Source organism: Solanum lycopersicum, chromosome 7 (assembly GCF_036512215.1).
Source record: "Solanum lycopersicum chromosome 7, SLM_r2.1".
Classification (NCBI taxonomy): Eukaryota; Viridiplantae; Streptophyta; class Magnoliopsida; order Solanales; family Solanaceae; genus Solanum; species Solanum lycopersicum.
Genome location: NC_090806.1, coordinates 69,452,811 through 69,466,544, shown reverse-complemented (window position 1 = coordinate 69,466,544; position 13,734 = coordinate 69,452,811). Strand labels below are relative to the sequence as shown.

Genomic DNA, 13,734 nt, shown 5'->3' with positions numbered 1-13,734 from the left:
TTAAACTGTTCCTCTTAGATTCTTAGAGATTGAAAAACTGAAAGTAGGCAACAAGTAAGTACCAAAAGCATACTGTAACCAAATGCATACCTGGATATTCAACCATAATCCTGGAGGTTTGACTTGGGTAGCTACATCCTGGACAGTAAGAATTTGCTGGGGAGTGCCATCAAATCTAGGCGACCGCGAATACACTCCTTGTTTCACTGTTCCAGGCATCAGGATTAATCTCTTTTTAGTAGAATTTCAGATCACCAGAGGCTAACTTTCATCAAGCCATAACAATAAGTCCAACTCTAATGAGAGATTCTCTAGACTATACCAGCAACATGTTTTGGCATAAGCATATATGATCTATTTGGGTCCTAAGGAAATGCACAGGGCAACTCATTTTCTAAGGTGATCTGATTCTACATTTTTTAAAAACATAAAATAAGATAGTGGTTGAGGGAGGAGAAAATTTTTTATGACAAAATATATTTCTCCCTCCGTCCCATTTTATGTGAGGTAGTTTGACTCAGCACAAAGTTTAAGAAAGAAAGGATGACTTTCGAAACTTGTGGTCTAAAATGAAAAATAGAAATTTGTTTAGCTATTTTTCATTTCATTAAGGAAAAAATAGATATTTTAAAGTTAAATTATTACTTAATATAGAAATGTGTCATTCTTTTTGGGACCGACTAAAAAGTAAGTCATACAAATTGGGACAAAGAGAGATACAAACAATACTAGCATATTAGTATGCAGATTTACTGCCAATTAGCACTTGATCTGAGAGTCAAACTTTTAAAAGATAGGACTACAGTTATTCCACAAAATGAAAACCTAGGTTAAGTTTTTCATCTATCAACCCTTCTCGAAGCATAAGTATGTAAAAGAAATGATAAACGCAGTCCCAACATATCAGAATTGTTTTAGAACCAAATAAATACAGATACATAATGGCTTTAGACACACTATAATGGTATGGCACCAGAACCTGGGCTGTCCCGCATTAAAAGAAAAGAGAGCAGTGACTGTACCACCTTCACAGATCAGCAAATGAATGGCAAAACAAAGACAGTGAAGCTAAGCACCATTTATAATTCCAAATGAATAAATCCATGAAATCAATTGGTTTATTAAGTAAAACAAAACTAGTGGAGAAGCCTCTCAATTACATATGATAGGTAAAACAGGCCGCTTTGGAGTGTAAACTCATTGCCCAAAACAAGTTCTTTACTAGGTGTAACTGCTGATCTAAACAGCCATTCACATATATAGGACCATAAAAAGCATATAGTAAAAGATACAAAAGGTCACGATTTAATCTTACAGCTGACAGGTGCCAAATCCTTGATGCTGAAATCTATAGAAAACCATCCTGTCTGAGGAATTCCATTCACCGAGTAGTTGTTATTCCTGTTTGGGTAGAGAGTATCGATGTCAGAAGCATTGTTAAGCTTGATATCAGGAAAACAAATGCCAACCCCGTCTTTTGTGAGTTGAACATCACACCAAGCAACCCAATCAGCCGAGCTAATTGCTTGTGCCAACATGTAGGCATTAAAGCTTGAATCAGGAAGTAACCCAGAAAATCCTCCACGAGCTATGACTTTTGGTGCATCTCCTGCAAAGTAGAAAGATGGATTTAGTCAAAATACAACAATGAAACAAAAGAATCTTATTCATTAATTTCTCGTATAGGCAAAGAAAAGAACACTTCTACTGACTATTTTAACAAATACGGAGTGCTAACTAATTCACCGTTGAAATCCTATCTGGAGTTCTGACCCCTTACTCAAGGGAACTTTTCCTTCTTTTCATTATCTCTTTTTTTCCTTCTTGGAGGAGGTGATTTAGGTATGAGTTGCTGCCAAAGTGTTGCATCAACTACAGTGGGAAATAAGAAGACAGTTGCAAAGAGAACATTCTTTTTTCTTTTGAAAATTGAAAGCATCTTGGCATGTTTCTCCAAAATCTAGAAGACCGTGGCAATGACTAGCAACTGAAAATCAAAAGTTAACTTTGCAAAAATCAGAAAAACAATGACTTATGTTCTTTCAAGATGTTTCTTTATTGCAACTTCAGGTACCACCAGCATCATACTAACAACCATTACTGACATAGAATTACAGAAGCAGATGTCTCCAGTGCAACCGTTAAATCACTGCTTCCTGAGCAGCTAGCTTACTATTAACAGGTACTATCCATCACATTCTAGATGCAGCTTTTGATTTTTCCCTAATTAAACTAACTTGATCAGAAATCTCACAAAATAAAATCAACATAAAACAGCTCAAACGCCTGAACACTGAAGAATACTTCAAACGAACAAATCATCCTAACAATTCTCCCGCTCCAGTTACTATCCAGCAAAATTATAGGCAAAACTATTCTAAACTACAGAATCTAAACCTTTTTTTCACGATTTCTTCAGTATCGTATAGCTAAATTGAACTTCCATTGTTAATTTTTCTGAAATACAGAAGTCTACTCAGCAAGCAACTGTTGTAACAAATTCGTAGCTGAAAAAAAAAACTCAAAATATAACGCATCCGAAGAACTTATCATGATCTCTTCAATTCCTTCATAGCTAATCTGAACTTCGAGAGATATTTTAAGCTTACTCTTTAACTTATTAAGTAGAAATTTAGAGAGAGAAAAAAAAGTTACCGCTCAGTGTTTTCCATTTAGAGGTTACATTGTTAGATCTTTGAGCAGCAACAAATGCAACTGAGCAACAAAGTACCAGGAGACATAAAACAGAACGCATTTTCCTCATTTCCGGCGAGCTCAGCCGGAGAATCGTTTTCCGGCGTAAATTTTTTTCCGTTAGTGACGGAGGTGGAGGAGAATATGGAGAGATTCAGCTGATTTGTGTGAAGAAAAAGTGTGATGATTGACAAGTTGAGGAGACTTTGAGAGCAGATAGATAGAGAGAGAAAGTGTGTGAGTGTTTGTGCCTTGCCTTTGAGGGGTGTGGGCTATTTTCAGGCTGGCAAATATTTTTAGCACTATTTATGCATACAACTATTAGTTGTACTAATGGATGCCGATGCTTTCATTACGCGTCTCTCGCTATACAGAATAGCTGTATTTAAATAATCTTCAGCGGCTCATGCTGGCAGCTAAAGGTAAAAACTAAATCTATCGTGTTTATATCAAAACAATAAATGCATATCATAATTAATAAAGTAAAAATGCATGTTAGTCAATCATGTTATATTTTCAATCGAACAATAATAATGTATCTATTAAATTCTATAAGTAGAGTATGTAAAGACTTTATCATTACTTTATTAAAGTAGAGAGTGTTTTTAAAAGACCTTCTGTTCAAGCAGAGTAAATTCAATTACAAAAAGAAAAAAGAAAACATAATAAAATAGTTCAATGATCATAATACAGTAAACAATTAAGGACGCGAGAAATGAAAAGTAAAAACTTGAAGTGATACTAGGTTACAAAAGTCAAAATGAAAAAATACATATTCTACGGTCTACACTATTACCAAGCAAAATATATAAATAGGCTAGTAATAAGATAATTCTTAACTATGTATTAATCTTTTATTTTTATCGATATAGAATAAATTTTCAATAAGTATACATAATATAAATTTTATTTTAAACTTAATAACGAAATATATGACATATACCAAATAATTATACTCTTTAATAGTTTGAACCAAGACCTCATAATTCTTCATCACTTTTTAATACATTATTCTCTTGGTCCATAGTTGAGTCTCTATATAGATTGTTTGGTAGAGTTTATGAATTATGTGAAATTAAAATATTTTAAATTTATAGATCAAATGTTCCTAGTGGAAAAAATATGCATAAGTGTCACATCAATATAGAAACTCAATATCCTATGTTTGTTCAAAACTAGTATTTCTAAAACGTAAATAATATAAGATAGATATTAAATCAACGACCAAAAGTAATTAATCTTAAAACACAACCAAACAAGGAGTTACTGTTTTACTGCCTTGTTAATGAAGCTTGTTAAACATGATAACTACCAAAGGCAGTGAATAATTATGATGATGGAGCCATTTAAGCTGATAGGACGGCTGGCTGATCAATGACTGGCTGGCTTGTTTGATTGGTAGACAGCTAAGCGGAGACCAAAACATGGGTCAGCTTCCTCTGCTTACGTGTCACAATTTCCAATAATTAAAATATCCGTATGCACAAAACGTAAAAGTTTATATTTGCGTCAATTATTAATTTCATTTCAACATTATTTCGTATTAAAAATATTTCACTACTTAACAAATAGAACTCAATTATATCTTTACTTTTGCAATTTAAGTAAAAATATATTTTTTTTATCATCGTCAAATTTAGATGTGTTTTTCAATATTCTTCTCGATCTATTTATTAAAAATCACATGCTTTTACAAAAGTTTGAGTTTGATACCATTTATTACCTCATGTGACAGATCAAAATTCAGTTAATCATGCAGAAGAATATTTTTTAAGACTATTAATAATTTATTTAATAATTTGCGTCAAATTCAAAAGTGTTTTCAATACTTCTCTCTTATATATTCATGCATTAATTTGATGAATATATATTTTTCCTATATTTAATCATATATTTAACACAAATTGAGTTTTCTTAATATAGATATTTATTTATTTAAATAAAATGTTTAAGAAGAAAAGCTACGAAACGGATCACGTTGTTCGTGGGACCCACTTCTGACCCGATCCATTTTTCCAATTCGGGTTTCAGCTGAGGTCCAGGTATATTAAATAATCTATAAATAACATGCCTGGCTTTTTCTAGATAAAAATAATAATTACCATAAATAGTAGATGTCTTTCATATTTACCTATTTAATTGAAGTAAATTTTTGGAAACTGAAAGTAAAACAACATAGCAGAAATCATAATTAAAATTTCTAAATGTGTTTTGAAATAATTTATTTAAATTGATGATCTATTAAAATTAGTCTATTTATTTACCTAAGGCATGAATAAAGAGGAGGCATACATGATCCTCTTTTTAAACCTCGCAAAATTATATATTATTATAATATAATTACGAGTTTTTTCAAAAAAAATTCTTATTAATTTTTATTCAAATGGAAATTGGTAAGAGATAAAAATGCCAAATTGAAGTTGGATAATTAACGACCAAATAATAATAAAATAGAGTATTAGTTCAAACAAAAATTCTCCTATTATATAATCCATCAATCATGTGAATTCAGATTATCCAAAAAAACATTTCAATGTTTGGAGTTCGCATTAGAGCGTCGATTAAGTCTGAATTATGTTTAGAGTCTATTTAATTGTAACATTTTGAAAATAAATTTTTTTAAACTCAAAAATTAAATTCATAGTCTTTGATTAAAATTAAAATAATTTCACTTTGCATCGCAATCCATGCTGATATCCGACTAGTTTTTATTATAATGTTTTTTGACAATTTCTAAATGTAGACCACGCAATGAATGATATCATGATAAATCCCCTAGGGTCTCGACATGCACATTTCTTTGAAGATTTTGTGTATTTTAATTTGACCAATTCAGCTAATACAACAAATTTATATATTAATTTGGTTAATAATTAAAAAATAAGTTATATATATATATTATTCTAGTTCAATAACAAATATATATTGACAAACATTTGTTTATGCTTTTTTTTTCTTTTGTCCCCTTTCTTCTTCTATATAATTAATTTTATAATATTCAAAATTCACTGCTTAATTCTTAACGTAAATTACATTATTGGTAGAATGCATGTATTTGAGAGTGATTATTTTTTTTGCCTATGCAATTTATTCAAAAAGTCAAGGATATAACAAATTAACAAACAATTAATTAAAGACATTAAAGATATGAGTTAATGAGAATCACAATTTTGGAAAAATGATGAACATAAAACAACAGCTATAATACAGCAAGAAGAGAATTATAATGGGGAGTCTTTGATGTGACTTGCCACTATTTTAGTCATTTAATTTGAATATGCCAAATCTAATAATACACAACTTTAACTTGATTCTTCTAGTTGTATGGTTGCATTAAGGGTATTTTTGGTACAATTTAAAATATTATTTATGGAAACATATACTTAAGAAAATGTTTCACATAAATCATAAATAATTTTCTTGTAATTTTTATAAGCGAGATATGAAAAAGATAGATTATACGCAAATTTTCTCTCTAATATGAGAAGATATTATAATTGATTTCGAAAGAATCTCAACTATAAAAACGATGTCTGATAAGTAAACACTATGAAAATAGAGGTAGTCGTGTGGGGGGTGATGAAAGGTGGTTGGGGGAGTCGGAGAGACGGGAGTCGAGGACTCGTGGTAGGGTGTCAAAGGCGGATGTAGCAACCTTATAGTCTCACTTAAACCTAGTATTTTGATGCAAAGTACAAATTAGTAGCTCGTGAATTTATAACTTTTAAAATATAATATACTAAATTTAAACACCTTAAATATTGAATACAAGAAGCTTAAATCTTAGATTCTCACAGGGTTAGAGATGATTGTCGATTAGGGCAAAGCAATGGGGGTAATTAGGGTGGCCGGAGGCATAAATTAATTCATCGAACTTGTTTTTCCTATTTTTTCAGTGAAATAAACTAAACATAAAAAAAATTAGAATATTATCTCAATGTCAAGTATATAATGGAACTTTTATTCTTAAAAGTAAACTAACAACTTACACTCATATTCTCTAAATATACAATATATGTTCTACTTCTTAATACTATAATATAAAGTGATCAATTTATAATTAAGATGAACATGTAGTGTCAACATCATCCATAATAAGCAAATAAACTTTAAATATCTTTAATGAAAGTTTGCACCACATTTGCCATACCAAGTGATTATGATTTATGATCCAAAGGCAAAAGTACTACCACTACTAGCTACTCTAAAAGGGGAAAAAAATGCTTACTATATATATGCCTTTACAAACTTCAATGATTCAAGTATTTATATAATATGTGAATGAAGAGTTCCATTGTAATTTTTTTTTGTTTACTATCCCGTCTTCGATATTCTGGAGTTTGCTTAAAGAAATTTCACTTTAAAAAATAAATATTTTTTATTAGAAAAAGATAAACTAATCAATTATTTAAATAGTCATCAAACTTATAGCTTTTTTATTATCTTAGCTATTTAATTTTTTTTTTATCATTATAAACTACTCGATTTATAGGTTGTTTTTTCAAAAAAATAAGTGTGATCCCAAAAATTGATCTTAGCTAGTGTAAGTTTCAAACTTCGGATTTGAATATAAAAAATTAATGAGAATTAAGAATAAAACAAAATAAAATAGAGTTGACCAATTATTATTCAACATTACCATGGATGCTCATCGTAATCCTTTTTTTAAAAAAAGTGTTTCATCTAACTTCTCTAGATAAAAATAATAAATAAGTTTTGAGAATTATTTTTTGTGGTTATTGAATAAGCAATGGTCGGTCAGAAGACTCAACTTTGTATTATTTTTTTAAAAATAAAAAATGAATATTGTTGACGGGTACAACGGTTGGTGAGTAGATTTTGCACAAAATATTATGAATTCATCACTTTATTAATCTAAACCATAGATATATAATATCACATAATATTTTAAAATATGATTATTATTAATGGATGGAGCATAAAGTTATATTCTAATTCTATCTAATTACGTGCATAGTATTTTGTACAAATGACATAGTGGGCACCAAGTCACTTATAAACATAAAATTAAAATACTAAAGATTATGCACCAATATCGACAAGTCCAGTTAAGATGTTTTTGTAAAAAAAAAAAAAAGAGAGAGAGGATATTTTAGTTCTAATAATAATTTATGTCTATTAGTACAAAACAAAATATTTGAAAAAATGCATGTGGACAATAGTTAAAATAAATTGGTGAACTCGAGACAAATCTAACGAATTTTTGTAAAATTTTGTAGTTTAATTAATCTATGGACTTGGAAACTGGACTAGATACACAAGTGATTTATTTGATTTTTTTTTAATTATATAAATTTTTATTAGTAAATATTGAATTTGTTTAATTTATTTATAAAAAAATAATTAAAAAATTTCTGACTCGATCATGATATTTTTGCAATTGGCAAGGTTGTTGGATTTAGGAAGTCGGAAACACTTGTCTCTTATGGATTAGCATATCTTAGTAGTTATTAGTGGTAAATATGTTCTTTATTCAATTTACAGTCAAACAAGAGTTTGAATCAAAGTAAATAATTAGTTATCTTAATCTCTATTTAATAAAAAAATGTTCTGAAACAAAACTCTTAGCTAGCGTTTGGCCATAGATTTTCAAATATTCTTGGCAAATATTATTTGAGTGAAAATTTGGGTGAAATTTCACCATGTGTTTGGCCATAAAATTTGGGAAATATATTTCACCTTTTTAGAAAAATATGATTTATACACACAAGTTTTAAAAACTATCAAAACTAACTAAAAGTTTGTATTACAAGTCAATTGAATGTTAGTTACAATAATAACAAATAATGTCCATGACACTGAAGCAATGTGGTAATTTGGAGTGAGTGCAACAAGAATTATTCTATACATCGTGAAGTAGATAAAGTACATGACTTTGTTACCTAGAGCCAATTTTTAATAATTTTCATCAACAATCATATCATTATTTAATATTCACTAAATATTTCACCACTATTTTGGTGTTCACGTAAAAAAATGATGTAATACAACGCAAGCAACTACTAGAGAGGGTGTTTTTGTAAAAAATAAAAGATTGAGGTAAAATTTTTATTTTTAAAATATCCCAAATAATGGTATTTGGCCCAAATACTAGAAAAAACTAGTATTTGGAAATTTGGGATATTTGCCAAAAATATTTGCCAAATAATGACAAATTGTATGGACAAACATTATTTTGCCAAATTTTTCCCAAATATTATTTGGAAAATTTATGGCCAAACGGGCCTTAAAATAGTCATTTTAGCATTGTCTTGAACCTTATTATATAATTCTCTATAAATAATAATAATAAATTTTTTTTTAGAAAAATCGATACCTTATGCTAAATATGTCACTAATTCTAATTAACAACACACTAGCTAGCAACGAATTAGCTAGTGATAAATTCTAATTACTATCTGAATTATAGTGAGCATATTATTATTATTATAAAGTAAAAGTATTGAAAGTATTTTAAGGATTTCAGATTCGAACCTTAGGTATGGAGAAAAATGATTAAAACCTTCATTTTTGAATAAGTCAAGCAATGTGCGACCTAAATTCAATTAGAGTTTCAATATAAATACCAAACCCCGATAAAAATATGATGCAAGAGCTTATCTCATATTATACATTAAATTCGAAAACCATAAAATCATATTATATGTTTATTAACTTAATTATAAGTAGTTACAATGACACTAAAATAAAAAAATGTCACAAAATTAATTTATTTTATAAGAAAGTTCCTAGGTGGGAACTAATAAGGCATATGGCCGCACATGGCCACGAATTAGCAAATTGGAGAGACGGCTCTCTAATAATTGAATAAAATTTACAAATTAAACTTTTAAATCATTATAATCGAAAAATAGTCATTGTTATCATGTTTTATTAGTAAAATTTAAAACTCTACGATATTAATTATTATTTTTTAAGAAAAAGACTGAAAAGTGACGTGAACAATATTTCTACATAATATATGTACGTTTTTGTGTATTTCTTTTTATTGAGTCCAAAGACTTGATCAAGATATATATATTATCACTAGCAAAGTAACAAATGTATTGTTGGATACAAAATAAGAATTAAATACAGATCGACAATTGCATAACGCGTATAACTTATATCTTGTTATTTTAGATATTTCATTTCTTATTATAAAAATCCTAAGAGAGTAATCAGATAAAATTAAATTTTTGTTTTTATTTTTGTTTTTGTTTTTAATCAAATATTCGATATTTATTTTAAATTTTTTGATTAACTTTTTAAATGCGTGCTTTCTGAAAGAAAATTTTCAAAATTGAAACTCAACTAAACTAAATTAAATAGGAAAGTCTCTTAAAAAGTCTACAAAAATTAAATATATGAAAGTTAAGTTTAAGAAAAATTTTATTATTATGAGGTCTCATTAACTAATTAAAAGTCTACTTTATTGTTTCTTTATGAAAATTATGAAACGAAATTCTTAAAGTGAAGTTGTCACTTTTTCGGTCAATCTCGCTAAACAAAAGAATCAACTGCTTCTTTTGTCCCTTTTAGCATGTTACAATTTAAATATAATAAATTTAATAAATTATAATATTAGGAGCTAAGTGATAAATTATCTTTTAATATTTTAATCTGAACAAATAAAAAATATATATATATATAGAGAGAGAGAGAATTGTGCATTAAATCCAATCCCCAATTTTGATCTTTCCAAATCCAAACCAAAAAAAAAAGGCCCAAAAATTTTTGAACATCAAGTTGCCGTTAGAATATATCACTAATATAATCGCACCGAATTGTAGTGAAATGAATAAAATTTTTCATTTTTAATAATAAATCTCAAGATTAAGTTTGAGCATTAAAAATATTTCAATAGAACACGTTATTTTTTTAAATAAGTCTTACATGATACAAATTTAAATTAGTGGAAACTCAAAACAGATATCAAATATCGAACTGAAACGAAAGAAAAGGTCATATCAACACTACGCGTTTGTGTGGCCTTAAGAATTGTTTAAAAAAAAAAAGACGTTGTAGTTGTTTGCACGATGATGTAATTTATTACACATTCAATTTAAGCCTTTTGCAACTTTTTTGTTATCTTGTCAATTACTTCCTAGTATTATTGTATCTCTTGTTTTTTTTTTCTATTGGTCAAATCATATTCACTATAATTTAATTACTACTATATAATAAATACTACCATATAATACCAATGAAGACTTGACTTCTTGATTTTGGAATATTCGTTCTAAAGTCAAGTTTTAAATGAACGTTTAAAATAGTAGACAAAATTTTCGCTTTTTTGGACGGCTATTTAGTCTATTGACATAAGAATTTTATTTGCTTAAATTGAAAATTCTATGAGAAAACGTTAGATGATATTCTGAATTTTTTTAAAATGTTAGACGATAATATAATGTTTTGTCGATCTCGAAGGTTATATACTGGAATTTTTTTTAAATAAGAATAAAATCTAAAGGGGTATAAAAGGAATATTTGCATAAATCAGCCAATAATATATGTTCGTATAAATATAAGGAATCCCATAGTGTAATTCAATAATTACATTCTGTCCCGATAAGTTTACTAATTACAAAAAATCTCTTAAATTTGTTGAGCCGTGATACTTTAGACTGTAGTGATACATGGTAATTTAAAACTGTTAAGAAAAAATAGGGGAGAAAAACGGTAAAGTTAATGTTGTTACTAAAACAGCTTAATTTGTGGTAACAGATCATTAATTTGCATTAAATCAGCACTTAATTGGATATTAATTTTAAAATTTGAAAATCAAAGATTATATCATCTATTTTGAATATGCTATTCAATTTACCTAAATATCAAAGATTATATCATCTGGACGACCAAGAAAAAGAAGAAGAAAGAATGCAAATGAAAAGATTTTGAACACAAACTGTTGTGGACAATGTGGACAAGAAGGGCACAACAGAAGAACTTGTACTTTCTACCCAAAAGAGAAGTGAATTAGTCGTAATGTTTCTATGATATCAAGAATAATTTATAACGTAAACATTTTAATGAATTTCAGTTTTCATTACAACTGCAAATTGAACACTTTGTGTTTAGATAAATAAACTTACAAACATGTGGTAATTAAATATTGAAGTCGTGCTTTTGATTATAAATACTTTGTTATTATTGGTGTTGATAAATATACTTGTGTCAATATTTGTTTTAAATATAAAATTTTATAAATCTTATGCTACAGTAAGATACATAAATTTAAGAATCATTAGGTAACATAATGTACATGATACATATGGTTTATCTAGTGTATCATGTACTTTTATTGTGTGTTTTTGGTACACATTGTTTATCTAATGTATCATGTACTTTTTAGTGTGTATCATTGGTTTGCACAATGATACATCTCCATTAGATAAAAAATACAAAAATATTATTGAGGTTATTGTGTACTTTACAATGACTATAAATCATGTATGATGTGAATTTATATAATTTAACTTGTGTAATGCTTTTTTTGTTATGCTTTTCTTGAAATATACAGTAAATAACTTTACTTTTAAAAAATAATACCAATTCATATGAATATGCTATTCAATTACCTAAATATCATGTAAAATTTAAGGATTATAGGGTAACATATTGTACATGATACATACGGTTTAGCCAATGTATCAGTTATTTTTAGTGTGTGTTTGATATATATGTATCATTTCGTTTTGCCAAAATACTAACCCGAGACAAGGTAGGCTTAACAATAATGTTTGTTGCTTCTTTTTTCCTTTTTTTGTTGTATTTTGACAACCTTTGATTCGATGTTTCGCCAGAGTTTTCGTTTGAATCCTTCTGAAGATTCATAGAATCATGCAAAGACTTTTTTCTATTTTCTTTCCAATTTTCATCGTCGGAATCATATATCCTTCTATTAATTAACGGATCCATTACTATGATGTAATAGAACAATTAACAAAAATAAAAAAGAGAAGAATATACGAATTGATGATGGATTAATAATAAAAAGATGCTGGGTTCAAACTATTACAGATTAGGAAGAAATAGACGATGATGGATTAAGAATAAAAAGAAGAAAAGAAAAAAATGTAATGGATTAAGATGAATGAAGATGATTAAGGAAAAAAAAAGAACTGAAACTTGATGGAGTAAGAAGAAGACGGTAGAAGTTAATGGAAGTTGTCCTGCTTCCTAATATTTTTACTTTTTTAATTTTCAAATTTTTCAAATTTTGAAATTCAAAATTTCAAAATTTGGTCTTTTAATTAAAATTAATTAAATTTAAAAATTTAAAAATTCAAAATCAAAAAGCTGATTAAAAAGTTGAGTGTTTAAATGGATAAAATTTAAAATTAAAAAACTGATTTAAGAGGTTGAGTGTTTTAATGGAGAAAAAATAGGCATTAAAATGGGTAAATGTGTATTATAAGAGAGAGAATGTAATGTATCTAAAAACTTACAATAAAATAAAAAAAAAGAAAATTATGTAATATTTAAAAAAAGTAGGAAAAATTGGAGAATATAAAAATTATAGTTGTGTATTTAAGTTATTTTTCCTACATGTTCTAATAGTTTTATCAATTTTCAAAGTGGGTTTTCAACTTCTCATAAAGCCCATTGGGCCCATGATGAGTTGGGCTTCCATTTGAATGACGATTCAATGTCAACAAACAAGGCTCATATTACCGATCTTCAGCTTGAATAAAAGAGGATACACACGGTAATCGCCTTATCGGTTCGTATAAAATTAGTCAATTTGCGATGAAGCATCACCTATACAACGTACTTTTTCATGATGTTTCCACACTATACAACATACTTTGTTATATAAGATCGAAATTGATAAAGAAATTAAAAATTTAATTCAACTCAATCTCAAGAACGAGCTCTTAAGATAATGATTGTCCATGTTAGGATCGAATTCCCCACACACTTAACGAATGAAGAACACAAGAACTTTAGAGAGAAAGAGATGAGAGAGAAAGAGAGAAATCAATGTTTCGTGGTAACACTCCGTGAGTAAACTTCCACGGCGGTGGATATATATAT

General features: G+C 28.0%; 1 protein-coding gene across 1 annotated transcript in view; it reads right to left on the bottom strand.

Annotated features, from left to right (window-relative positions):
- The window catches only part of LOC101262834 (glycerophosphodiester phosphodiesterase GDPDL4), a 7,286-nt gene extending 4,228 nt beyond the window's left edge, over positions 1–3,058 (bottom strand). The window contains exons 1-3 of the mRNA XM_010325990.3: positions 2,656–3,058; positions 1,316–1,609; positions 91–206 (exon numbers count right to left, since the gene is read on the bottom strand). Coding sequence (XP_010324292.1) covers positions 91–206; positions 1,316–1,609; positions 2,656–2,764 — 519 coding nt within the window. The 5' untranslated portion in view covers positions 2,765–3,058. The remainder of the gene's footprint in view (positions 1–90; positions 207–1,315; positions 1,610–2,655) is intronic.
- Between the last annotated feature and the right edge of the window lie 10,676 nt (positions 3,059–13,734).